Source organism: Eleutherodactylus coqui, chromosome 10 (genome assembly GCF_035609145.1).
Source record: "Eleutherodactylus coqui strain aEleCoq1 chromosome 10, aEleCoq1.hap1, whole genome shotgun sequence".
In the NCBI taxonomy this organism is placed as follows: Eukaryota; Metazoa; Chordata; class Amphibia; order Anura; family Eleutherodactylidae; genus Eleutherodactylus; species Eleutherodactylus coqui.
The window spans coordinates 41330821-41357253 of NC_089846.1; the positions used below are offsets into that span (position 1 = coordinate 41330821).

At 44.3% G+C, this 26433-nt stretch overlaps 1 protein-coding gene across 1 annotated transcript; it reads right to left on the bottom strand.

Moving 5' to 3' along the window:
- Positions 1 to 3853: 3853 nt before the first annotated feature.
- Positions 3854 to 24091, bottom strand: GCNA (germ cell nuclear acidic peptidase). The gene is made up of 12 exons (XM_066580843.1): positions 23927 to 24091; positions 23685 to 23814; positions 20426 to 20480; positions 18736 to 18782; positions 16460 to 16523; positions 15826 to 15908; positions 15375 to 15743; positions 11862 to 12015; positions 11521 to 11665; positions 6630 to 6765; positions 6227 to 6431; positions 3854 to 4336 (listed from the first exon to the last, which is right to left on the bottom strand). The coding sequence occupies exons 1-12, from the start codon at positions 23975 to 23977 to the stop codon at positions 4090 to 4092; spliced, it is 1686 nt and encodes a 561-aa protein (XP_066436940.1). The 5' UTR covers positions 23978 to 24091; the 3' UTR covers positions 3854 to 4089.
- Positions 24092 to 26433: the final 2342 nt, after the last annotated feature.

The window sequence follows — 26433 nt, forward strand, 5'->3', positions numbered from 1 at the left end:
TGCAAGATGGAAACTAAGTTGCACTCAGACATGGTCTTGCATGCCCCAAAACACTTCACTGCCACCACTGACCGTTTAACCATCAGGTAGCTCAGCCACCTAGGTTCAGCTCACTGACTGCATACAGACCTTTCTGACTTACAGCAGCCCAAACACACTTACTACACTTTGGGGTGTGTGGATTGCTTTAGAGCCACAAGGACAGACTAATAAAGGTTAAACCTTTATTCTAAAAAGGTAACAATGCTTATACAAAAATGTAAAAAAGGGTAATGTAGAAAGGATAAGGAACATACCATATATACACAGAATAGTTCTGAAAATAAACAGGATAAAATAATGAAACTACCAGTCTTACAAAGTTGGTTTGTTGGCACTGGTTGCGAGGAGCATGTGGAAATATGGACAGTCCTGTATACAGATACAGCTCCTTGGTCTGACCAATTTGTGGTGCATGTGCCCACAGTTTTAAGGCTTCTCCAAACCATACTTCCCAACTTTCCTCTGTGACATAAGGGAGAGGCCGGCTGAGCGGATGCACAAATCTTCCAGATGAAAACACAATTTACTATGTTGGCGCTATTACCCCATCATGTTATAATGTCATCAATGTAGTGGAAGTACAATGGTTTGCTGGAGCAGGAGGCCAGAAAGTCATTCTTTAGTTTTCCAATGAAAAAGCTGGCATATTGCGGTGCCATTTTACTGCCGATGGTAGTTCCGGTGAGTTGCAGGAATATCTTTGTTGAAGGAGAAATAATTGAGTGTGAGGAGGAATTTCGTGAGTTGTAACATGGATTCAGAGGCAACTTCATTGGCCTCAAGGTGTGCCTGGCAGGCGGTCAGTCCATCTTTATGTGGGATGTTGGAATATAAGGATTTCACATCCATGGTGGCCAGGATGGCGCCATTGGGGAGTGGACCTACGGTTGACAGTTTGTTCAGCAAGTCCGCGGTGTCCTGCCAGTAGCTGGTTGTATTTCTCACAACTGGTTTGAGGACACCTTCTACCCATCCTGAGATTCCTTCAGTGAGGGTTCCCACACCTGAGATAATTGGCCTCCCTGGGTGGCCAGCTTTGTGTAGTTTTGGAAACATGTAGAAAGTGCCAACCCTGAGGTTCTCTGGTATCAATGTATAATATAATACGATGTATAATGTAACACATTTGAAAAAGGTATTTAGTAAAATTCAAGATATCATTATACCTGTAAACCACTGAGGGTACCTGAAAGAGTTAAAAACCTCATTAGCTCAACCAATTGCTGACATTCGTTTTGCGTGTGAGTTGTGGTTGATGCACCACACCAAATTCCCCAGATTTTATCAAATTTATCTGTGCATTTTCTATTTTTATATACTATCTTTCATATGGGACAATAGACTAGATTACACCATTGGGGGAGCGTTGGAGAATTGTCACTGCTCTTCGTCCAGTATACCTAGCAAATATGCAGGGGGGTTTGATAGAAGTGGCAGCCCCAGCAGTTGACCCAGGTGGTCTGTAAAATCTGTCCAAAAGGAGTATACCATCGGACAGCTCCACATCAAATGTTTAAAGTTAGTGATGGGTGTCTGACAACGATGATTTTGCGTGTTAGGGGTTCTATTTATCTTAAGGAGTCTGCTCAGTGTCAAATAACAATGATGTATAATGTGTAGTTTAATTAATTTATTAGCTGCTGGCGAAACCAAAGTGTAGGAGGACATTTCAGTACTCCACTCCTCTTCAGAGAGTGAGGGGATTAGCTCTCACCATTTGTCACCCAGCTCTATGTGTGCAATTATTGCTTGAATGAGGTGCGTATATATAAGCAAGATTAAATCCCTAGCGCCCTGTGTACGCAGAACTCCTATCAAGGAATAGGTTGAAAAAGGCTGATGTGGCTCTGGGAGCTGAGCATTGAGCACGTGTCTGAGTTGTAAGGATCTATAAAAGCTGGTTTTAGGGATCTGGTAAAGCTATTGCAGATGTATATTAACGGTATTTGGCCTCTTTTGTACAAGTGTTCCAATGAGGTGATTCTAAGGTCTATCTAGAATTAAAGGGGTTGTCCCGCGCCGAAACGGTTTTTTTTTTTTCAACCCCCCCCCCCCCCCCGTTCGGCGCGAGACAACCCCGATGCAGGGACGTACAGACAGCTTACCGGAGCGCTTACCTTGATCCCCGCGCTCCGGTGACTTCTATACTTACCTGTGAAGATGGCCGCCGGGAACCTCTTGCTCCGTGGACCGCAGCTCTTCTGTGCGGTCCACTGCCGATTCCAGCCTCCTGATTGGCTGGAATCGGCACGTGACGGGGCGGAGCTACACGGAGCCGCTCTCTGGCACGAGCGGCTCCATAGAAGACTGCTGAAGACCCGGACTGCGCAAGCGCGGCTAATTTGGCCATCGGAGGCCAAAAATTAGTCGGCACCATGGAGACGAGGACGCCAGCAACGGAGCAGGTAAGTAAAAAACTTTTTATAACTTCTGTATGGCTCATAATTAATGCACAATGTATATTACAAAGTGCATTATTATGGCCATACAGAAGTGTATAGACCCACTTGCTGCCTCGGGACAACCCCTTTAAGTGTCTGGGAGGTTCAACAAGTGTAAGGGCGCCTACCCACTGGCGTTTGCGATTTCCGTGCGTGAAAAACGCAGCGTTTTCTGCGGCTTTTTCGCGCCTTTCCCGTTAATTTCCATTGACATTCATGGGTGCATTAAGAGAAAAATAAGGACACATATGCAACTGACAGTTCCTATGTTAAAAATTGCAACGGACCGAAAAAAAAAAAACACAAGTGGACAAGAACACACATTCTATCCTAATTGCTCTTCAGAAAAAACACAAAACGCAAAGGAAAAAAAAATTAAAAAATTAAAAAAAAAAAAAAAAAAATCGCAAGAGGGTAGGCGCCCTAAGAGCACTCTTTTACGCCATATGGGGGCTTTCCAGGGATGTGCCTTACTACCTAATAATCTGTATACACATTTGCCAAACTCTAGCTGCCAATCTGTGTATAGGGAGTAGCAATCCAGTACGATCCAGAGGGAAGATTCAGATGGAAAATGCAGTAAATGATGTTCTGAATTTCTATTCACACTGGCCTAAATGTGGATTTGGCAGTTTATATATAGGCCTGAAAAGTGCCCAAACCAATTAATCAGGGATATGGTAAAGTTTTCCTGGGATCTGACAGGTGTAGAAGAGCCCGAAAGGTTCGCAAGCTCGCTATATCATGTATTTTTGTTAGCCATTAAAAGGTATCATATCTACAAGATTACTTGGTTTCTCTTGCTGAGAACAATCACATTTTGCTCTACCGGCTAACACGGTACCAAACCTTTGTTTTCATTATGGATATCAAGACAAACACACACACACACACACACACACACACACACACACACACAGCAGCCCATTTCCAAAAATTCTAATAAACCCAAAAAACAGCATTCCCAGCAATCCTAAGAATTTTTGAAAATTTTTGAAAATTCTCTGACTTCAAAATAAGTTACAATAAGCCTGAAGCCTTAAATGTTTGTCCCTGAAGATACAATACCAATCATAAAGACGACAGTCTCCTTTCACCTGGCCCATTGCTGGTATCAAGTATCTGGGTATCACACTAACACTGGACATGTCCATGCTATATAAAAAGAACTTAGTGCTCCACTTTTAACCAAAATACAAAACCAACTGCAGAGCCTAAAAATGTAATTTGTATCTTGTACCAATGGCTTGCGCCCAGTAGTTTGTAAATATTTTTGCAAAAACATTTACAAAGCCTAACTAAAGGATTCCGTAAAGCCTTTATTTTAGCAAGATATTTTTAACTTAAAACCATAAATAAAGAGGAGATCTAAAAAAAAAATTTTTTTTTATTAAATGTAAAAAATAAACCAAAAAAACTACAAGACATGAAAAAGTGGCACAAACAGTAGAGGTATCAAGTGCTACAAAGACTGACAAATTTCTTAAAATGCTTCTTCACCTGACAATGTCACATAATTCATTTTATTAAATTCATCTAAGCAAGCCGACGAGTCTGGTCACCAAGACGAAACTTCACATTTAAACAAGAAAGGTTCACAGTCCATTCACTTGGATATTTTTGTCTTCGTGGAAAAGTCAGAGCTCAGTTTCCGCATCACTTCCGCGTGACTCATTGCGGTCATTTCTTTTTTTGCAGACCCATAATTCTCTTTAACAAATTTGGCAAATGGAGTCAGCTGGTTAACAGAGGGACTTCCATCTTTTCGAGTTGTGTTCTGTAGAACGAGCTTCCCCTTACATAAAGAACAAACAAACTTCTCTGTGTCTAGAGACTTGGAGTGACGTCCAATTCTAGGAGAGAAAGAACACGGTTACTAGGCACAGACTAGACTAGATAAATGTTTGTGTTAGGCCGGTGACACACAAGGGGGTTAAGGCCGCATTCAGAGAGCGTCCTGGCCTAACTGAGGGAACCCTGACCTGATCAAAGGATCCATTATGCTTAAAAGGTCCAGGATACCAGCGGTCAGGCTGGAACACTCATTCCCATTACGGACGTATAAAAGGCAGCTGTATTACGCTCATGCCACTGGCCTAAGAGAATGTTGTGTATAGGAGTGCATTTAAAAATATGGATAGAAGATTGGGAAAAACAATTGGTTTTAAAAATGTATTTGTCCATAGATATTTCATCGCACATGGATGTTGAGCACGATATAGGGCTGTGATTCATGGCCCCATATCGCACTCACCCGTGTGAGGTTAGCCTAAAGCCTCCTTCACACAGGCGGTCGCAGTAAACTCAGCTTTAAAAAAAATAAATAAATAAATAAATATACCCACCTAGCAGGCGCCATGCAGATCCCTGCCACTGATCTCTGGAGCTCCGGGCAGGCTTCCAGGCACTTATCACTGACAGAGCATCCTTTGCTAGCAATGCGGTTTAAAGACCCCGCTTCCAGCAAGAGATTGCTCCGATTGGCTAAAGCTCACAGCCCAAGCCAATCACAGCCAGCGCTAGATGCACCAGTCACATCTATTCATTGAATGGCTGCTTGGTTCATCGAGCGCTAGCAGTGATTGGTTCATCAAGCGCTGGTCAGCCAATCAGAGCAATCTTTTACTATAGGCAGAGTCGTCAAACCCTGTCACTAGCAAAAGATGATCTGTCGGTGATGACAAGTGCCTAGAAGCCTGCCCAGAGCTCTGGAGAGCAGCGTCAGTGATCCGGACAGTGTCCGCTTGCAAGTATTGATTTTTTTTTTTCTTTTTAAAAAGGTAGTGTAGGGCTTGCATTTAGCGCTCTTAAAGATGTGGCACCCAGTTGCACCACATTTTCAGCAGCGCTAAAACAGCTGCCCATTCATTTCAATGGGCGATGGACAGCTGAAAATGGCCAAAGCTAGAACATGCATTGCTGTCAAACTACAGCGTTTTGACGCTTCTGTGAACAGCCCCATTAAAATGAATAAGAGCGTTGTACAGCGTTTAGCGCAGCGCTGAAAAGGCAGCATTAAACGCTATACAAAAAGGCCTGTGAGGGAGGCCTAAGGCCTGAGATTTTTCCTGTGAAGAAAAGAAAAAGGATTTGCAAGAGAATCCACGTCGGTAACACAAGGCCGGCCTCGGATTTCTGTCACGCACCTGCAGTTAGATCAGCCACTAATGTCGGTGTGATGCTGGAGTTTCAGCCTCAATTAGCGGAATTTCCACTGTGTGGATTTCAAGTTCGCAGCAGAGAAGTCAGCAATGTATGAACTACAGCTTGAGATCCCATTTAAGTCCATGGGAAGCAGATATATCAGATGTCGGCGTGTAATAAGTACCGGAATCCACATGAAATATCCAATGTGAGAACACCCCCTTCTGTTTTTGCTACTTTGAAGTGAATTTCAACTAATGTCGAGTCAGACGCAGCCCAAGTTGTCCACACTTAGTTTTCCTGTTCAATTGGTAGAACTGTACAGTGTACCCTTCTCTAATTTAGGTAAAATGTTAATAATTCCTCAAAGTAAAAATATGCCAATACAGGACCATAAAAAAAATATATATATATATATATATATATATATATATATATATATATATTTTGCCCTTTTATTCTTTACTCTATAAACACTCATGTGAGGTCGGTAAAAGATGGACAAAAACGGTAAACAGAGGTCATATTCCAATGACCCCCAAATACAAGGGTACAAGGGGAAGTTTGTAGACATCTAGTTAGATACATTTACAACTTACGTGTTCTTGCAGCGTGAACATTCGTAGGTGAACTTGTAATTGATTTCATAGGTGTGACATCGGCTCACCATTGGTAACTCGGGGTGTACGAGGGTGGTCTTTCGAGCATAAAATTTCCAGTATTGCCCGTGCCCATCTCTCACTCCATTAATGAGCCAAGTGGCAGCATGACAAAGTTCATGGATTAACGTATCTCTGAGTCGATCTGAGCACAAACGGTTGTAGTTACATTAAGTTTTAACGCACTGCAAGTATCAAACTACTACCGATTTAAGAAACTTCCAACCATACATTATTTTAATGACACTCACTCCTAGGCGCTTGATTTTTGACAAAAAGTAATTCTATAACCACACACACTGTTTATCCTCAACATGCTAGAATATATGCAATTGAGACGCACCTGCTGAGTCACAAACTTTCTCAGAGAGCTCTATCCTGGCATACCGATCCAACGTCGGCCGCTTCTGTCCCGTAACGCAGTAACCGGCTGTCTTTCTCATCTTCTTATTCCAAGTTATTTCTAAATTCTCAGGAAGCTGAAAAAAAAGACACAGTAAGAGAAAAGATGATATTAAGGCCAATACAGCAAGAAATTACAAGAAACTTATTAGGAGAGGAGGGCTCTAAGTGAGAATGTACGGCACAGTGGTATAGCATCATCACGGCTCTGCTGCGACTATCTCCTAAATGAAGAACTTAGCAGGTTTGGGATTGGACAAGCCAAAAGTTTTGATCTGGACTAAGGTTGGGACATCGACACAAAAATATCGATAGTTGATAGTATCGACTATTGTAAAAAAAAAAAAAAAAAAAAGAAAAAAGGTGGAAAACTATCGATACATCGACTTTAACCCCTTAAGGACCAGACACTTTAGGGATTTTACCCATGTGGCGGTTTTACTGCTCTATTTTTTTTCCTTTAGCTACCAAAATTATTTTTGCTGCGTTTTTTTTCCCGTGATATATAGGACTATTTTTTTTATATCTTTTTCACTGAATTTTTTTCCCGTTTTTAGTTTTATTGGGGGTAAAAAGCTAAAAAAACCCATTTTTTTAACTTTTTATTTACACTAAAATAAAGTATGGGAATGGGTTCCTCTATTTTGGACATTTTGATATATAGTATGTATGGTTTGGTTTACAGGGCGCATACGGCGACGGTTTTTGTTGGCGTCTGCTTTGTGTTATTCTCTTTCTTATGTATGTATTGTTGTTTTATTCTGTTTTGTTTTACTGATGTATGTAATTATGTATTTTACTATCTGTGTCCCCCATGACGTCATATAAGACCTCCGGGGGACATTCACATATTTTTTCTTTGACACTTTCCCACTGTAGCTGGGGTGTCCATAGGAGCCCTAGTTACAGGGGAAAGCAGCCCCTGTGGTGACATTAGTCACCTGCAGAGCTGCCAGGGTCTAGTCTGACCCTCCAGCTCTGACCCCCCCCCCCCCCCCCCCCACACACTTTCAGTTTCCCCATACAGTGCTCATTGAGCACTGGATATCGGGGAAGCAGAAGGCAGAAAGGGTTAAAAACCCCTCCTGCCTTCTGCTCCGGGTTATCAGCTGTCACCAACAGCTGAGAAACCGTTCCTGCTTCTGACTGATTGCAGAGCCAGGAGACTTAAAGCACTGCCGTAATTTTACTATCGGCGGTGCTCTAAGCCCAGGACCAGCTGCCGTAAATTTACGGTGGCTGGTCCTAAACGGATTAATTTATTATTAATTTGAATTTATTATTCTAGAGTAAGTGATGTGACAAGTTTTAATTTCGAGCTAAATATTGTTTTGAGGACTTGGTACTTATCATTCAAATGGCTAACAAATGTCTTCTTACTCGGGAACCTTGTACAGTGGTGCTAGAGCTTTCAGGAGATTGGTGAATCCTTCCTTTTCAACCGTGTAAAATGGTTGACAGTCCTTACATATAAAACGGTTTAATTAATTTTTTTCACGCCGATTTCCTCTTTCGGCAAAGGCGGCAACATTTTTAAAGCTTTGTACAATATCTCCACTTGAAGTTGAACATGCTTGCGAAGTTGAAGGAATAGCTATAGACCTCAGACTACAGGATTTTACAGTACCCGATTGAGTTGAAGTCGAACGTGAAGCGGTTGAATGTGTGGCTGCGATTTCAGATGGGCTTTTAAATTAGTTGTGTTACCAGAAGTTCAACGTTTTTCCGCAATGATTACACAAAGCGCTTTTGCTTTCCTTTGACTAAAAATGCTTCCAGACGTCGCTTTACGGAGCCATTTTCCCCTTTTCACACTGAAGCAGTTTGTGAGAAGACATCCAGGTCAGTGTGTGACTTAGGCCTCTTTGCCATATGCGTTTGGGCACTGCGTAAACCGTGCAGGGCCTGGTACTGCAAGAGCAGTGCCCTGAACACAATTACAATTGTGTTAGATGGGTCTCCTGTCTTTTCTATGGGCACTGCGTTCGTGTTAGACGCTGAACGCACGTCATGTCGCGTCTTTCTGGATGTGACCTTCGTGCATTCAGCGCAGCCCTCCATCTGCATGTGGAAAGGCTTTCATTTAGAAAGCATTGCCCACAGCCATCATGTTATACACAAGCGTTCAGAGCCTGCGTCTGACGTGATGAACAAAGGCATGTGGAGGAGGGGCCGAAGACCCCACTATTTCTGAGAGTCATCTTGCCTGGAGCAAACCTTATTGGTGACAAAGAGCCGCCTCACACTTTCCAAAAGTTTCTAGAACTTGTTTATAAGTTCATTAGTGCCGCGAGCAAAACTACATCCTGTACAAACACAAAGGAAAGGGCGGAATGTAAAGAAAGAACATATGGTCACCGGACCACAAGACACGTCTCCGCTTTACAAAAATCGATATGATATTGCCTTTAACCATCGATGTTACCGATATATCGGACATAATATTGATGAAAGGTATCGCCAAAGCATTAGCGATATTTCGATATATCGGTTTTCGATGTCCCAACTTTTAATCTGGACAGACATGCTATAGAACAGACCTAACACAAGACGTTAATACAGGAGTATAAAGGTGTATGGGCTTTGGTGAAGAAGTTCAGCTGGAGACCCCTTGCCCATAGTTTTCAGCAGCATCTGTGGCAAGGTCCCCTCAAATTTTTGATACTAGTGAACAGGACAATTAGGGAAACGCTCATGGCTCTTTAAGCCAGCCAATAAAGATTAACATACAGCGCCCTAATAGTTAGCTATCAAACAACCAGATATAAAAAAGGGACACAATAACATTATGTGCTAGGGCAGAAAACTAGTTAATGTAAGGATCATAGGTGGTTTGGGGCAGGAAAGGGGTTAATGCAAGGATCCCAGGTGATCTAGGGTAGTGGAAGGATTAAACACTTCCCATTCCAGGACGTACATTTACGTCCTGGAGTGTTAGGGTATGTATGAAGAGAGGTCGCGGGGCGACCACTCTTCATACAGCGTGGGCGTTGGCTGTTTATTACAACTGACATCCATGGGCAATTGCTGCAATCGGCCGTGTACCCGATCGTGGCTGTTAACCCGCGGGGTGCCTTGATAGACTGCATGTGAAATAGTTCCTGCAGTATGACGTAATGCTACCAAAGCATCACATGTGGTAGTGCCCCAGGGGGGGGCTTAAAAGAAAAGTGAAAAAAAGATCAATAAAATTTTATTAAAGAAAAAAAAAAAGAAAGTTTAAATCCCCCTGCCCTTTTGCCATATCTATAATTAAAAAACAAAACAAATCAAAACCATAAAAAGAAAAAAAAATACAGAATTGGTATCGTCGCGTCCGGAAAGGTCCGATCTATCAAATGTAGCACATTATTTAGCCCGCGCTGTGAACGTCCAGAAAAAAAAAAAAAAAAGAATGCCAGAAATGCACTTTTAGTCACCGTCTCCCAGAAAAAAATGCAATAAAAAGCGATCAAAAAGACGTATGTATTCTGACATGGTACTAACGGAAAATACAGGAAATCACTCAAAAAAGTGAGCCCCTGCTCAACTACGTCGACAGAAAAATAAAACAGTTATTGCACGCAGAAGATGGCGGCAGAAAGTTTTTAAAAAGTTAAAGGTCTTTGAAAAAAAATAAAATAAATAAAAAACCACCACACTATACAAGTTTGGTAGAGTAGCAATTGTACTGACCCATATAATAAAGTTATTATGTCATTTTTGTTGTAGTTTGCACGCCGTAGAAAGAAGACGCACCCAAAGATGGCGGAATGTCTTTTTTTTTTTTTCTTTCATTTTACTCTACTTTGAATTTTTTTTAAGTTTTTCAGTACATTATATGGTACATTAAATGGCACCACTGAAAAATACAACTCGCTCCACAAGAAACAAGCCCTCATACAGCCACGTCGATGGATAAATAAAGGAGGTATGATTTTTTTTTTTTTTAAAGGGGGGGGGGGCATCATTAAGGGGTTAATGCTGTATCCTTTGAATCCAGTGGGGTCTTACTCCTCAAGGCTGCAGTGTTGCCCTCGATTTAACTTCCTGTTCCCTAGAGTTAAGCAGGGAAGGGATAGAGGACTACAGCTGTAACTGTACAGTTACACAAGTCCTCTCCATGATCAGGCAGAATGATCAGGAGCACTGTCTCATCATTGAATGGAGTTTTCCAGAATTAGACACACATAGCTACTTTCTACCACAAACCAGCAGCATTTCTGTCCACCATTTGTGTCGAGTACTGCAGCTCAGCCCCGTTGAAGTGAAAGGATCTGAACCGCAATACCATATACAACCCATCAAAAGGTGTGGCACGGTTTTCATTTTTTTTGAAGAATGCAGCCATATTTTTCTTATCCTGTACAATCCCGTTAAGGAACGAATCAGCATATGGCGAAGTGGAGCCTACATGTCCCTATGACTTAGGAGCCCAATCACAACTGCAGCCCAGCATAGCTATGCCACTGAGTTAATATACAAAAATGTACCAGTGTGTGAGTGAGAAGAGGTGCACAGATAGCGGGCTGGTCCTCATCAATGATGGGCAGCAAGTTTTAGTCTTTTTCTATTGTGATTTTTGCCTCAAGCTTGTGTCAGTTTATTAAAGGTGTATTCGCATCACATTCATTGTCCGGTGAAGGGTGTCACTCCATTCACTTCTAACAGAGCTATGGAAACGTCTATGTACGTAGTTAGGTTCACAGTAATACGTCTTACACAAAGATACCATTAGTATAGTAGCCAGACGTCTAGGGAATGATATAGAGGAATGGGATTCTACGGCAAGGAACGCTTACATAGCGCCACTATAAGGATATTTGGCGTGGTACGGTTTTGTAACAGGATACCTTCTGATCAAATATGGTCTCATTGTAAAGCCTGTACAATCGGGTCGTCAACTCGTGTTTCTTCTGCTTGAAGCTCTTCACATATATGGATGTTGAACAGGAAAGATCTTGAAGGAAGCAGCCTTCTACTTTACATGGACATCTCCTGGCAAAGTATCAGAAGAAAAGACCATTCAGGCACTAGATTTATACACGTTCCATTGATGAGCCCATTATCTGCACAACATGATGTCCTCCACTTTACAAACACCCAGCCTTCACCGGGTAGCAGCGAGTGGTCCGTACTCCTTTATTAATAACCACCTTCTACGCTATGGCTCTGTGGTCACATGGCGACTTACGGTTTCTCTACGGCGGTCCTCTCCACACAACGGACTGGCGGCGCACTCAGAGCTTTGTCCTTCAAGAAATATGGACTGGACAGTACATCTGCTTGCGGTCTGGGTTTCCTTTCCTTTGTGTTTGTAAGGTCGAAGCACGGCACTTTAGCAGGTTCTATCAATGCAAACATACAGAAACATAGGGGTCATGTATGGCGCCTGCAAAACCATCGCAACATGACAACGCAGGCTCTCACGGTCTGGTGCGGCAGTCTTGTGTTTGACAGCTTCTGGTTGACAAGGTATATAGAAACTTAGTTTGATGCCATTAAGTTACTTGCTTGAATACCCAAATCCTAAAATTAGTATACTCCCCATGCTACCCGAACTCCGCTTTGACACCATTGCATCTGACAAGGTGAGAGCACCAGGTCTCCTAGCATGGCGATGTCCCATGGGCCTCTAACATAGAAGCCCCAAGCAGGTTTATGGGATGTCCCCGTTGGGCTTTCTATTGGCTGTAATGATCATGTGGGTAAACAACCCATGTGACTGCTGCAGCCGAAGTAACTAGAACATTGGAGGACTGTAGTGTGTAGCGAAGCAGCACGGCGGCAGCAGAGAGGCAAGTGTTTTATTAATTTTTTTTCTTCCATAACACCCCTCTCCCCACACTTATAACAATGTATCAATTGGTCGAAAAACCCCTTTAACCTCTTAGCAACCCAGAATGTAGCGTTATGTCCTGTGCGTTCGGGGATTTCTGGAGCTGATCCCGCTCCATACAATGGCAGTGCCAGCTGTTTCTCACAGCAGACACCTGCTGGCAAAAACCACGATCAGTGGCATTTAAATCCCTTGATCGATTTTGCGGAGTCCTGTGTGACACCACCCCTAAGGATTTCATAGATTGAGCATCTGTGTCAAAAAACAATTAATGGGGTATTCTGGTTGTGACTAGTTATCCCCCATCCATGGAACAAGCTGAGGGGGTCCGACCGCAACATTCTCTGTTCCTTTAGGGACTGACTAGACCGGCTTGGCTCAGCTATTTATCGCCTGTCCTGCGGATAGGGGATAACGTGTCCCAACCAGAATACCCCTTTAGAAGTTATTAGGCTTAGAGGGTTTGCCTTCTCAATAGCACCTTAATAGACTCCAGCCCCTATGAATGTGTAGTTAGGACTAAAGTGTCTAATGTAACGGTTGCCCAATTACAGAATTGCAAGTCCTTTAGTATTTCCATTAGCACATCTTTCCTGCACAAGTGTCTTTAGAGATCCTACTAATAATATAACAGCCTGCAGACATGTCTTGTTCTTACGTCAGCAGATTTCACCCCTGCAGTGGATTTCAATTTAAAGAGTGAAATCCGCTGCAGATCTGCACCAAAATCCACACCGTAATGTGAAGCTGATTAGCAACGGCAGACCGCGCCCTGAAGAGATACTCCGGGAGTTATTTCTAGTTCATGAGCCTATATAAACCTCATTTATGGAATGGAAAAACCCCCAAAATTCTGCCATTGTTTTGGGGTTTGGTTTACGGAGATACCAAGTTTATATAGGATTTAGAATTTTCTTCTTTTGCACAACACACAATTGAATTTGCATCGCCGCATTCTAAGACCCATAAACATTTTTATTTTTCCTGACAGCGAAGCTCCATGAGGGTTTGTTTTTTTTGTGCGAAGAGTTCTAGTTTTTAATAATACCGGTCTGAAGGACTTCTGACTTTGGGATTGCATTTTATTGTGTCTTTTGGGAGACGATCAGAAGAAAGGAACAATTCTGGCATTTGTTTTTAAAATTTATGCTGTTCGCAAAAAATAAACTATTCCGTCTGGGTCATTACAGGAGTAATACCCATTGGGTGTAGCTTTTTTAAAAAATACAATTTAAAAAAAAACTTCCGTATTTTATCCATTAACAAAAAAAACATTTCTTAAATTAAAAGCTGACACTATTTTTTAGTCTCTCAAGGGGACTTGAGGGTGCAAAAGTTCCACTTCTAGAATGGTACACTGCATTATATAAGTAATGCATACTACTAGCCCTATGACAACAGCCTGTTACTGTCAGAAGCAGGGTGTAGTAGGCCAAGTTACATGGCAGACATGGAGGCCCTTGTCAGGCTACTATGGGAGCCTTGTAATCCCACTGCTGGGTGCTGATAAGTGACATAAAATCCCCCCCCTACCACTGTCAGCTGCTTAGGTGCTGCAGTTGCTATTGATTCTGGCATGTAAGGGATTAAACTGCTCTAACTGCTAGGATGTGAGGTTTTTCGGCATCTGGCGGTTAGAGCAGGCACCTGGCTGTCAGTCAGCTGAGCTACTGCCATACCAAAAAAAAAAAAGTGTATGCTCAAGTTAAAAGCCCATTAGTGATATCAGTAATAAGGCATATTAGCTGTCACTAAGGAGTTAAATAAAATGCAAGTGTATAACCATCTTTATAATTAACGGCATTTTTAAATTTCAATACAGACCAACGGGCAGAGTTCCTCTTTAAGAAGTGTCCCTACCATCCTGACATGCGCACTGCTTGGACACTGCCGCTACCACCCATACCCAGATACAGATAAGTGGTAGTGATAGCTATACCCCCAAGGCTCCTTAGCGCGGATAGATGGTATACCCAGTACATAACCCAATATGGCAGTCTACAACATATTCAAGAGGCACCAAAAACTACCTGCATTAGGCACTGCCCCATGGTCATGTACTAGGCATACTGCTGTATCACTTTCTGCCCAAAGAGTTGACATTAAACAAACAGATTAAGGCCTCTGTTCACACCGCTGTACTGTTCAGCCTTAGGGCTCTTTCACATGAATGTAGACGTGTTAATGCCAGACAGACAGCTGAGTATGGCAAATATACGCCACACCCGGAATACCACACCCTGCTAAACTGCCTCCACCTCGCCAGCTCTCGGCAAGGGGGCGGGATGTGGCAGGAGTTAGTGTGCCAAGTTCCCGCCCCTTGTCAGCTGCCAACCAAAGGAGGGGGCAGGAGCTTAGCAACTAGCTCTCTGCCCGTCCCACCTACTCCCATTTAAAACGGCCGACAAGGGGTGAAGGGGGTAGGGGGTGAGAGTTCAGCAGACATGCTGCTAAACTCCCTCTCACCTCCCTTTTCCGGCAGCTCCCATATGAATCCATGGGAGCCGCCACCGTATTCCGTCCGAAAAATAGTCCAGGAACTATCTTTTCTGGTCGGCGTAAAAACGCCTGACCGGAATGCACACAGTATGCGCTATCTTTGCCGGCCATTTACGCCGCGGGATTACGCCTATCTGAACTGATGCATTATAAACCAATGCATCAGATGGGTAGCGTATATCAGCCGGCCGTGATGGAACTGAATGGTGTCAGGCAAACCCCACTGACCATGATAGGAACTGTTCAGATTAGGTCATGTCCAGCAGAATTTTTCCAGATGGATGTGTGTTGGAAGCCTCGAATGGAGGCTCTGCCGCAAGTGTGAACAAGTCCTAACGAGCATGTTATAATGTATTAACACATTTTTACCTGTTACAGCAGTCCTTGGTTTGATTTTACTGTCACAAGGTGTTTGGTTCTTTGTCCGGTTTTTAATGCGGTCCATTAGACTTTCAAACTCCTCATCAGAGCTCCCAGAAGTACAGTCCTTAGGCTGATGCCCAGCTGGCCATTCCTTTGTCTCAGGAATATTTTCATTGCCACTTGTTCCCACCGACTTTAACTTGTACCTATTATCAGTCTTTATCTTAGGCTTCGTTCTATGTCGGTCACGCCAGGCACTCTTAATTACTATGGAATCATCATCATCACTGTCACTTATAAACACCGGAGAATCCCAACACGTAGAGGCGCTGTTTCTTTGGGACCTTTCAAGTCCTGTATCAGACGTCTTGATGCCTGAGAACAGATAAGATTGAGAAACCTGGACACTGATCTAATTCCATGCACACACACAACTAGGAAATTAAGCGTTACCTACCCTTTTTGGGTTTGGATGTTTTTCCACTTTTAAAAAATATTGATGTGAATTCATCATCGGATTCAACGATGAAATCCTTCAAACTGTTAAAATATATCAATGTCACATACAAGTAGCTCGAAGAAAATATGGAAGTATATATGGTTTGTAGCGGTAGTGTAGCGAAGTACTCTGCTTGCCAAGTCAAGAGCAACAGCAACCAAATTTATAGTCTCAATGCCAACGCTGTATCTCTGCTCAGCTCCTCGCATGCTGTATTAGGCCAATTTCACACCAGAGTCGGAAACTCCATCACAGATCCACAAACTGTCCACAAACTGGGCGGAAAGCGGACAGTTCCCATTGTAGTCAATAGGGTCCGCCCCGGCACCGTTCGGTCCGTCCATCGGGATTCCCCTTTCCTGCTCCCCAAACGGAGCAGGAAAGGGGAATCCCGAGCGGAGACGTGACACCACCCTTATGGAGACATCCTTCAATAAAAGAATTGTTTATAGTGCTTGTGGATTATCCTCCCAGATAGTATGAAATCAGCCCCCTCCACTGGAAGGCGAGGCTATAGAAGTCAAGATGGAATACAAGACGCAAAGTAGCTATACATCAGTGTATTACTAATACCTGGAGCCTTGAGCCATACCTGTTACTTAGTTTATCCAGAGCTTTGCTTGATGAGTTTTTTGGCGTTTTCAGTTGTGTTAAAACTAGAAAAAGAAAACTTTTTATGATCAGCTTAACTGAAGCCCAGCACTTCTATAAGACAGACCATTTACCAGCACAGAAATACACAGATTTCTAACACACCAAGTCCATTTACTTAACATCTGTCACCAGAAAAATATCACCAACAGTACTTTGGTGCTATGGTCATATACATGATCATACCTCTTTTTGTCTGGAAGTGCAGTGGGCTGGGAGATGAGCTTTCCCAGGTTCCCCATGCATCCAGCGGTGGTCTTGCAGCTCATTCTGGTCCAGGCTGTCTGCTACTCGGTCCTCCCCAGCCCTCCCCATGTCTAAAGATTGGTGCTATAGACATCAAGCTTTAGACAAGAGGATGGACTGAGGACAACTGAGTAACAGACCGGCCATCGGACAGGCTGCAGCCCGCTTACAAAGAGTGCTGGAAACCCCTTAAAAGCCCCGATCTCCCGAACAGCGACTCTTTCACGTAATAGTGTAGAAAAGCAGCAAATGGCGACCCCCACAGGGGAGTGATGCTGGTACAAATGAACAGATAGCATGTGCAAAAGCGGTCATAAAATTCTTCATTAGAGGGGTTGTCCGTTTTAAGTTAACTTAGTTTTAGAGCCACATCACTGTACAGGAAATCTGTCACCTATTTTCAGCTCATAAACTAAGCTTATAGGGCTAGAAGTAGGCGACCCGCTGAGCCCAGGGATGGTTATTGAGAGGTGCTGCCACATAGTCCACCCATTATAAAGTTAGAACAGGTAGACTACCTAGCACGCCGCTCAAGATATTGACTGTTGACTTTCACCGCTCACACCAGGGAGAGGCAAGTATGACCCACTGAGCTTGGGGATGTGAGTGTTACTTTAAGCCCATAAGCTTAACTTATAGGGTTAAAAGTAGGTGACAAGTTACCATTAAAACAAAAAAAAAAAACCCACACACCACAACACATTACCCAACAGGTGCTGTCGGCTCCGCCGCACGTCTCCACTGCAGCTCTGGCAGACTTGCTTGTAGTTTTTCCCCTAGCGCTTCCTGGTTTGGAGGTTCAAAATCCCGCCCTCCAGAAAGCGACGCCTCCGATTGATTCATCGAGCGCAGGCTCCAATTGGCTGAGCCACGGTGCTCGAGTAGCAATCACACCCATTCAATGCGATGGCTGTGATTGGTTCATCGAGCGCTACAGTGATTGGCTGAGCCAATCACTGGTGGCAGGGATTTTGAACCCCTGACCAGGAAGCACTGGGGAAAAACTACAAGCAAGTCTGCCGAAGCTGCAGTGGAGACGTGCGGCAAAGCCGGACAGCGCCTCTTAGGTGATCTATTGTATTTTTTGCTTACTGCAGCCTTATATTTTAGCTGGTTCGCTCTCGTGACGCCTGTTTAGACCGGTAGATTCATTGATGACTCATCCAACAAGAATCAGTGCTTCCCATTTGCGAATGTGAAAGGCTGAACGATCGGTGTTTAAAGTCAACGAGAAGTGAAGGAGCCAACAGAAGATGGACGAGCGAGAAGTGAATGATTCTGGTTAGTTGTTGGCTCGTACCGAACAGTACAAAGTCTCTGCTACTGGGAAACTTCTGCTGCCCAGCATAAAAGACATGATCCTTCCAGATGGGGGGGCAGTGGTGACAGGAGGCATGTGATGCGTAATGCACCTTACTACAAGGAGGGGGATAGGGGACATAACTATGTGTGAAGAGCATGGGAGTTCACATAAACAGGAAAGACACCAGGGACATGGTTGAATGACAGCAAGCAAGACTGGCTTATGGTGGCTTCCAATCTGTGTTGGAACGTCCAGCTGCAGGTCACGTCACGGATCCGACTCAAAACACTGCAAGAAAGAGCTGCATGCAACACCTTCTTCCATCCAAAAGTCGGGCAGCTGGGCAGAAAGTGGACAGACCTCATTATAGTCAATGGGGTCCACCCAGTACTGTTCGGTTCCATCCAGAGACGGAGCCATTCAGCGGTGGGGATTCCCCTTCCCGAACGGAGCAGGAAAGCGGAACCCTGAGCGCAGATGTAAAACCACCCTTACAGAGGCATCGCAGCTCTAGGCAGTGCATTAGTAAGAGACAGCTCTTACCGCATATAAATCATTGGCGCACAACTTTTAAAGATCGGGAAACCCCTTTCATTAAAGATGGACACCGACTTTAATAAATTGAATGTGTATATTCGGAAAAATGAAGAAAAAGAAAAATCACGTACATTTCTCAAACTCTTCATCACTGGAATCCGTTATCACCACACAGGACCTGGACGAGGAGGACAAAAAAAAAAAAAAGAAATATTTAGCTCCCTCATATTGCAATCTGGCTGTCTGCATGCTATCAGGGATGTGGGGACTGAGCTGCCCTGCAGTATCAGGTGATGCTTATTTGGCTTTTTTTTCCTGCGAGTTTAGACCAGAACAGTTCAGAAGGGTGCAAGAAAAAACAAAACAATCTGTTAGCGCAGGACAGAAGAGGACGGATATGTCCATCTATCATCTGACCATTGTGAGTATATGGCTGGGAGAACGCCACACCAAGTAAGGCCTCCTTCCCACGAACGGATTTACACCGCGTAAATTCGCGGCAAAAATCCGCTGCGTTGCCCCCTATTAGGTTCTATTGAACCTAATAGCTCAATGCTCACGATGCGGAATTTCACACCGTGAAATCCCCCGTCCTCACCCGCGGCATGCTCTATTTGCCGCGGGTGTACGCGCTGACGGCTTCCATTGCAGTCAATGGAAGCCGTCCGTTCACGGTATCTCCCGCTGTAACACAGCGGAAGATAGCGTGAAAACGCTTTCCCGCCTACCACCGCCGCGTCATATGACGCGGCCGGCGCGTCACGTGACACGGCCGCGTCATGTGACACGGTGGGCGTGTCACATGACGCGACGGCGGTGGGCGGGGAAGCGTCTTCACGCTATCTTCCGCTGGTAAGTATGGGGTCTCTGGGGGGCGCCGTGACGGGCTTCACTGCGGAATATTACGCGGCGGAGCCCGTCACGCTCGTGTGAAGCCGGCCTAAGAGGGTACAGGTCTATGTGATGAAGGGCCCGAGGAGCATCCAGACATCAATACTGTGCAGGTGTATAAATATTCCTTCAAAGGTCAAGTCATTCCTTCAGATGTAGTTTCCTGGTTGAGGATTTGTGTATTTACAGCAGTCTGCATACAGCTCTGGCTGCTCTGCTCTGGACGACATAACTTGCCTGATTGAATTTCCTGTTCTGTGAACATATCCTTATACTTCTAATACCCCGTTTCCCTGAAAATAAGCCCTAGCATGATTTTTTTTTTTTTTTTTTTTTTTTTTGAGTACGCAGAAGGATTTTTCAGGATTTTTGAGAATGCTTAAAATATAAGCCCTGCTCCAAAAATAAGGCCTAGTTAAAGTTAATTAAAATAAGTCAATTTAAATAGTGTCCAGGCCATCGCTGAGGAATTAGCCGCAGACAATTGTGGACGTGAAGGGCTTGATGAACTAATGGGTGGTTCCGAACCCTGAATCAAGGACTGGAACTATAAACCACGTTTTGGACAATGGAAATTTCCCTTAGGGCTTCTGCACACTGGCGAGGCAGATATTGGGCTGTGACTCGCGGCCTAATATCGCCCTCGACAGTCCTGAAAACCCCTGGAGGCAAGAAGTTTTCATAAGGAAACCACCTCACATCTCTGTGGGGGTTCTGTTCATCGCCGCAGCAGCTGTCACGGCCGCGACAGGAGATCACGATTGCTGCCAACCCCATTGAAGACAATGAGCGATATCGCAAACAGAATGGACATGCTGCCATGTGTTTCCTGCATCGCAACGTGCTGTCATGCAGGGAAACATCACAAGTGCGAATGAACCCATTCAATGCACAAATCTCACACGACAAGGAGACGCACGAATAGGCTACCTGGGCTTGTCTCTCACGGGAGCGGAGGGATCGCTGGTCAGCGCACATCTGGCTTCTGGAAACAACAAATATCACAAGTTATATAGTATAGTATACACCCACACATCAGCGAGCTTCCTCTCACTTCTCCTAACAGCACCATAACTTAGTTTATGGTGTTGTAGGGAGGCGACAAGTTCACTTTAGCCCCGTCTACAATTTAGAACAAGTTCTGCAGGAAAAGGACATTACAGTTGTGGTTAAACAGAGCTTGTTCTAGATCAAAAGGCTTTAGCTCCAAGGCCATCAGCGCTACCAAGAATCTTGGCATTAAAAGGGCTCCGAGTGTATGTTTGTAGCGCTTACAGAACTGGAGCTACAGCCGTTTGAAGTGGGGTCGGGAATCCGGTTAGTAAGAGAATACAAGCCATTCTCAAGAAACATTGGCCTATTGCGAGTTTGGATAACACGTCGGAGGAGTTCATTAATCCTCCGATGAGGTCATACAAACGGGGTCAGAATTTGAAGGACAAACTTGTCCATTCCTTTTATAAAAAGACTAAGGCCCCAACACAACCTTTATTTGCCCCCCTTAAGCCGGGAAATTATCCATGCCTCAATTGTGTTTCGTGCAGTAATATGGTGAAGGGTGATCGCTTTCACCATGCACGCTCTGGTACGATGTTTAAAATCTCTGGTCGCCATTCATGTTCTTCCTCTTATGTAATATATCTAATTACATACCCTTGTGGGCTACAGTATGTAGGAGAAACTAGCCAAGAAATAAGATGCAGGATTGGACAGCATAAAAGTACCATTCGTACCAATAAGCTCGATCTGCCCATCCCTTGCCATTTCCATGATGCCGGCCATTCCATCTCAGTTGAAATTTCGGGTGATCGACGGGGTGTCCCCGTCAATTAGAGGTGGTGACCGTGTTGGTGCACTTAAGAAAAAAGAACTGCGCTGGATCTATTTATCAGATACATTAACCCCAAAGGGACTGAATCAGGAATATGATTGTGGCCCATTCTTGTAACAGTCTATATTTGGTGTCGGCATCTCTCCCCCGTTATTTACATTACGGCACTTTTATAGTGAATGGGATTGTAACTGTTTGTTTTGTTATACCGTAGATATCGTGTGGGCTCTCCAACATGGCGGTCTCCTGCCTACCTGTTGCCTCTTCTAGCAATTTTCCCTGTATATTAATTGTGCCATATCCTGATAATAATATATGCATTATACTCTATTACTTGATTTCATCTGCACTGTTGTGTATCATGATAATGTATGCGCTACATATTTATATGAGTTATGGCTTTAAAGGGGTTCTGACGACAAAAAAAATAAATTGTACTCACTTTGCCTGGCCTGGCCCGATCGCCAGACATGTCCCCTCCAGCCGGCATCTTCTTCTGTGCCTTTAAAGCAGAGCAGGAGCGGTCAAAAAGACTGCTTCCTGCTCTGGTCCGTCCGTCAGGCACTTCCGAGGTCAACGGACGGACCGCCACAGCAAGCGCGTCACAAGCAGTGCTTGCTGTGGGCGGCCCGTCCGTCCGGCTGAACTCCGGAGTGCTGCGCATGCGCAGTGGAGACGCAGCCCGTCCTGACTCCTGTCAGAGGGCACCTCTCCACTGCGCATGCGCGCGATCCCGGAGCGGCTCGTGCAGACAGAAGAGGAGCAGCGCCTGCTGGGAGATGACCCCCCGATGTCAACAACAACAGAAGAACAGGTAAGTATTATCTTTTTATGCTTTAGCAGCCATTAACCCATGGGTTCCCTGGGTCCATTAGGCACACCAGGGAACAATGGCTGCTAAAGCATAAAAACATTATGTGTGTCAGAACCCCTTTAATTGTCATTATGGAGTATTTATATTCATGAGATGTAGCCAGTGCCAGAATATGGATTGCGTCTTGTTGATTATGCATGACAACGTTATGGAACTATATCCATGTGAAACTTAGAATGATGTAGAACAAAGTAGAAATATATATGATGGAGGTTCCTTTGTTATCCAGGCATAATAAAGTCTGTGTTGATGGTAACTATGCGAGTATGGACCGCTGGATGCGTTCCACGGGGTGCGCATGCGTAGTGCAATTGCGGCTCTCGTGGGACTTCGGACGGCACGGGGAATTATCCCTGAGGCTGCGCAGCCGCAGTACATCAATGGAGACGCTGGGCTGGTACGGAGGGACACCATGACAGCGGTCGTGGAAGGAGGAGGAGAGACCACACCATGACAGGTTGGGATTTGACATGTAGTTGAGCATTTTTGTGTGTGTATATATATATATATATATATATATATATATATATATATATATATATATCTCATATGGGGGTGATTTTATACTTGATAAAGACGCGAGTCGAAACGTTGTAACCATTTGTGGAAGAAATAAAAGGAAAACCTTCTTTGAAATAGCACCGTGTATGCTGCCATCGCGTTTGCTTCATCTTGGAACCTATAGATCTGACTGGATCAGGATCTTTTCAGGTGGCTTTGCATGTTTGGTTCATCCCTTATGGGCATATCTCTTCATATATTGAAGTGGGGTCGGGAATACTGACTTTACAGCCGTCACTTTGCAGTCAGTGTACCCCTGTCCCGGGAGGTGGGGCATGATTGTTTTGTACATGTTATCACCCCCCCCCCCCCCCCATATCAATCCGATTGTCACATATGGGGGTCTTTTTTTCCCCCCACAAAAGATGAGGACTCGCTCATCTATTGCTCCTCTATACCATTTAACCCTGCAGATGCCACAGTCGTTGAAAACTACAGCATATAAATATTTTTAGAGATTTTACACAGGAAAGAAAAAAAAATAAAAAATCAGTTATAAAAAAAAAAAAAACCCCACACAGCTGGAACTCAGACCAATTAGCTATTTCAATTTCTGCACACAAACATGCCTTATTAGGTACAAAGTACAGTAAAACAAACCGATGTGCACACAAAAAAAAATAAATAAATAAATAAAAATAGACAAACAAACAAATTAATCCACAAATAGACACACCCTTGTGGGAAGGGGGCTTAAAATTAGCTGTCACTAAAGGGTTAAAATGCACCCAAGTTTTGCATCAAATATATTTACACGAGAAAAGGTCTTTTAAAAAAAAAAAAAAGAAAACCACACTCACACACCAACATTTTTAGGAGGTTTTTCCCAATTTTAATGTGACTGTAGGCTGAAAGCAATGCAGCTTTCACAAGCACCAGCATGTAAACACAGCACTGCTGCCCCCTGCCGGCGGGACACATACCTGCTGGCTTGGCCCTCCTGCTTCCCAGTGACGGGGCGTCCTCGTCTGAGTCGGTCCATGGTAGTTTGTGCGCACAGGGCGGAGGGCTGCGACCACCCTGCGGGCTCCGGGGGGCAGACGGCTCTCTGGGCTGGGGGAAGAAACACACAGCAGTAAGTAAAGAGCGCCAGGAGGGGGCGTCCTGTGTCATAGGAGGCAGCTGTTAATACATGGCCCGTCCTATCCGCGGCGCCATCACTCACAGCCGCCGTCCGGTCCGAGATCCTCTCCAGCAGGCTGCGGGTCTCCATCATCCTGAAGACGCCGGCAGCGCAGGCCAAGGTTTAAACTTCCCGCGGAGCCGAGAACATCCGGGAGCCGCTGTTGTCACCCGGAAGTACTTCCAGGAGGTTCTAAGCCTGCGAGCCAGAAAGTCAGTTGTGAACGGCTTGGTCGCCCCCTAGCCAGGAGGACCTGTAATGACAGGGCTGTGAGCAAGCGGCAGAGACAATGTGCACAAACAAGGTTCAGTGAGGAGTAACTTGGGGTGACAAGAGCATTACTAGCTCCATAGGGACCATCGATTTTAACCCCCACACTACCAATAACCCACTTAACTGCTTCAGACCTAAATTCCTGCTAAATGAGAAGAAAAAAACTGTTAAAACGACATCCCGAGATTACTGTACTTTTGGACAATAAGAAACATTTTAGGAAAATATAATTGTGCTAAAAGTTTGTGTCTTTTCCGAGTAAGCGGATGGGCAAAGAAAACCAGCAGCGGGTAATATACGCTCCACCCGTCCATCCTGGACAGAATGTTGTCCGGAAACCGAAGAGTCATTTTAAAGGGGTATTCCATGCAAAACCTATTGCCCAGAAAACCCCTTTAGCGGACACAGGGACGTAGCTACAGGATCATGGGCCTTGGTACAAAAGTTCAGCTTGGCTCCCCCCCCTCCCTCCAACTGCTTTTAATGGCTGTTGGGGTGGTCTGTTTAGAGCTCCGCAGCATTGTCAGCTCTCTGAAGAGGCCTGTTTATATGGCACTAGTAACCAAGTATATAACATAGTATGTTAGGTCATAAGAAGACAATGTCCATCTAGATACTTTACTGTGCACTCCCTCTATCAGATCATTGCTAAATATATTGAACAGAATGGGGCCTAGTACTGAGCCCTGTGGTACCCGACTAGCCACGGTGGCCCAATCAGAATACGATCAATTTATTACCACCCTGTGTTTTTTTTATCTCTGAGCCAGTTCTTTACCCAGATACACACGTTTTCACCCAGACCAAGCTGTCTCATTTTATATATCAGCCTATTATGTGACACGATGTCAAATGCTTTAGAGAAGTCCAGATATACAAGATCAATAGACTCTCCCAGGTCCAGCCTAGAGCTGACTTCATCGTAGAAGCTGATCAGATTGGTCTGACATGATCGACCCCTAATGAATCCATGCTGGTGAGGAGTTATTCCATTGTTTTCCTTGAGGTATTCTGGGATTGCGTCTTTCAGAAACCCCTGAAATAATTTTCCAATTTTTGAAGTGAGACTTACCAGCCTGTAGTTACCAGGCTCCCTTTTTAGACCCATTTTTGTATATTGGAACCACATTGGCAATTCGCCAATCCAGCGGTACAACCCTAGTCTCAATTCTGTCCCTGAGTTAAGAAAAAGTGGTCTGTCTATCACGTCACTTAGTTCCCTTAGTACCCTTGGGTGTATTCCATCTGGGCCTGGGGATTTGTCAATTTTAATCCTTTTTAACTGTCTCTGCACGTCTTCCTGAGCTAGGCCGGTGATATTTTGTGGCGGGGAGGGGGGTTCATTTTATCCCCATGCATCTCGTGTGACATTTCCTTTTACTTTGTGAATACGCTTGAGAAAAAACTATTTTAATAGATTTGCCCCCCCCCCCCCCATCATCATCTATGGTTTCTCCTGCATTATTTGTTAATGGGCAAGTGCTTTCAGTGCAGATACTTTTATTGTTTATATAATTAAAAAATAGTTTAGGGTCATTTTTGCTCTCTTAGGCAATCAGTCTTGCTGCCTTCTCCTTGGAAGTTTTGATCTTTTACTACATAATTTGTTTTTTTCCTGTATCTTTTTAGCACTTCTCACTGCCTTCTTTTAATAATTGAAGTACTTTCTTTTTTCACTTATAGCCTCCCTAACTGTCTTGTCGAACCACTCACTCTCTTACACCCTCTTAAAGGGGTTGTCCCCGTCTCCATGGCGCCGACTAAAGCTGCCGTCTCCCTGGATTAGACGCGCTTGCGCTTTCTGTCCGGCTCCGGCGAGCTCGCGCCACACAGGGCTTCTGCGCATGCCGGCGCCATGGAGACGGGGACGCCAGCATCGGAGGGGGTAAGTGTATAACTTCTGTATGGCTCATATTTAATGCACAATGTACATTACAAAGTGCATTAATATGGCCATACAGAAGTGCATAACCCCACTTGCTGCCGCGAAACAACCCCTTTAAACCCCCGCTGGCTAGTCTAAAAAGATTAGGGACACAAGCTCCAAAACAAATGCATTACCCCCTTCCTCTCATAAAAAATATACACACAGTTTATACGTGTAACTCGACCCAATATTGCGCTTGTAAACGAGAATGCTGGTGGAAAAAACTTGCAGTTTTCTTTCAGTTGTCACGGTCTGTGGTCCACAAGGGGTACTGGCACGGGGGTCTTGACATTTAGACGGGCTGGGTGCACTATTCTAGTCTGTCCTACAGCTTAATGTTTGTTTTTGT

Bases quoted from the DNA above. Each gene is read 5' to 3' on its own strand.
- GCNA (XM_066580843.1), bottom strand. From the start codon at position 23,977: ATGATGGAGACCCGCAGCCTGCTGGAGAGGATCTCGGACCGGACGGCG. The intron at 20,481-23,684 runs GTATGTGTCCCG...TGTTGTTTCCAG, and splicing joins CAGGAGGGCCAAGCCAGCAG to AAGCCAGATGTGCGCTGACC. The intron at 12,016-15,374 runs GTAAAAATGTGT...TTGCATTGATAG, and splicing joins ACCAAGGACTGCTGTAACAG to AACCTGCTAAAGTGCCGTGC.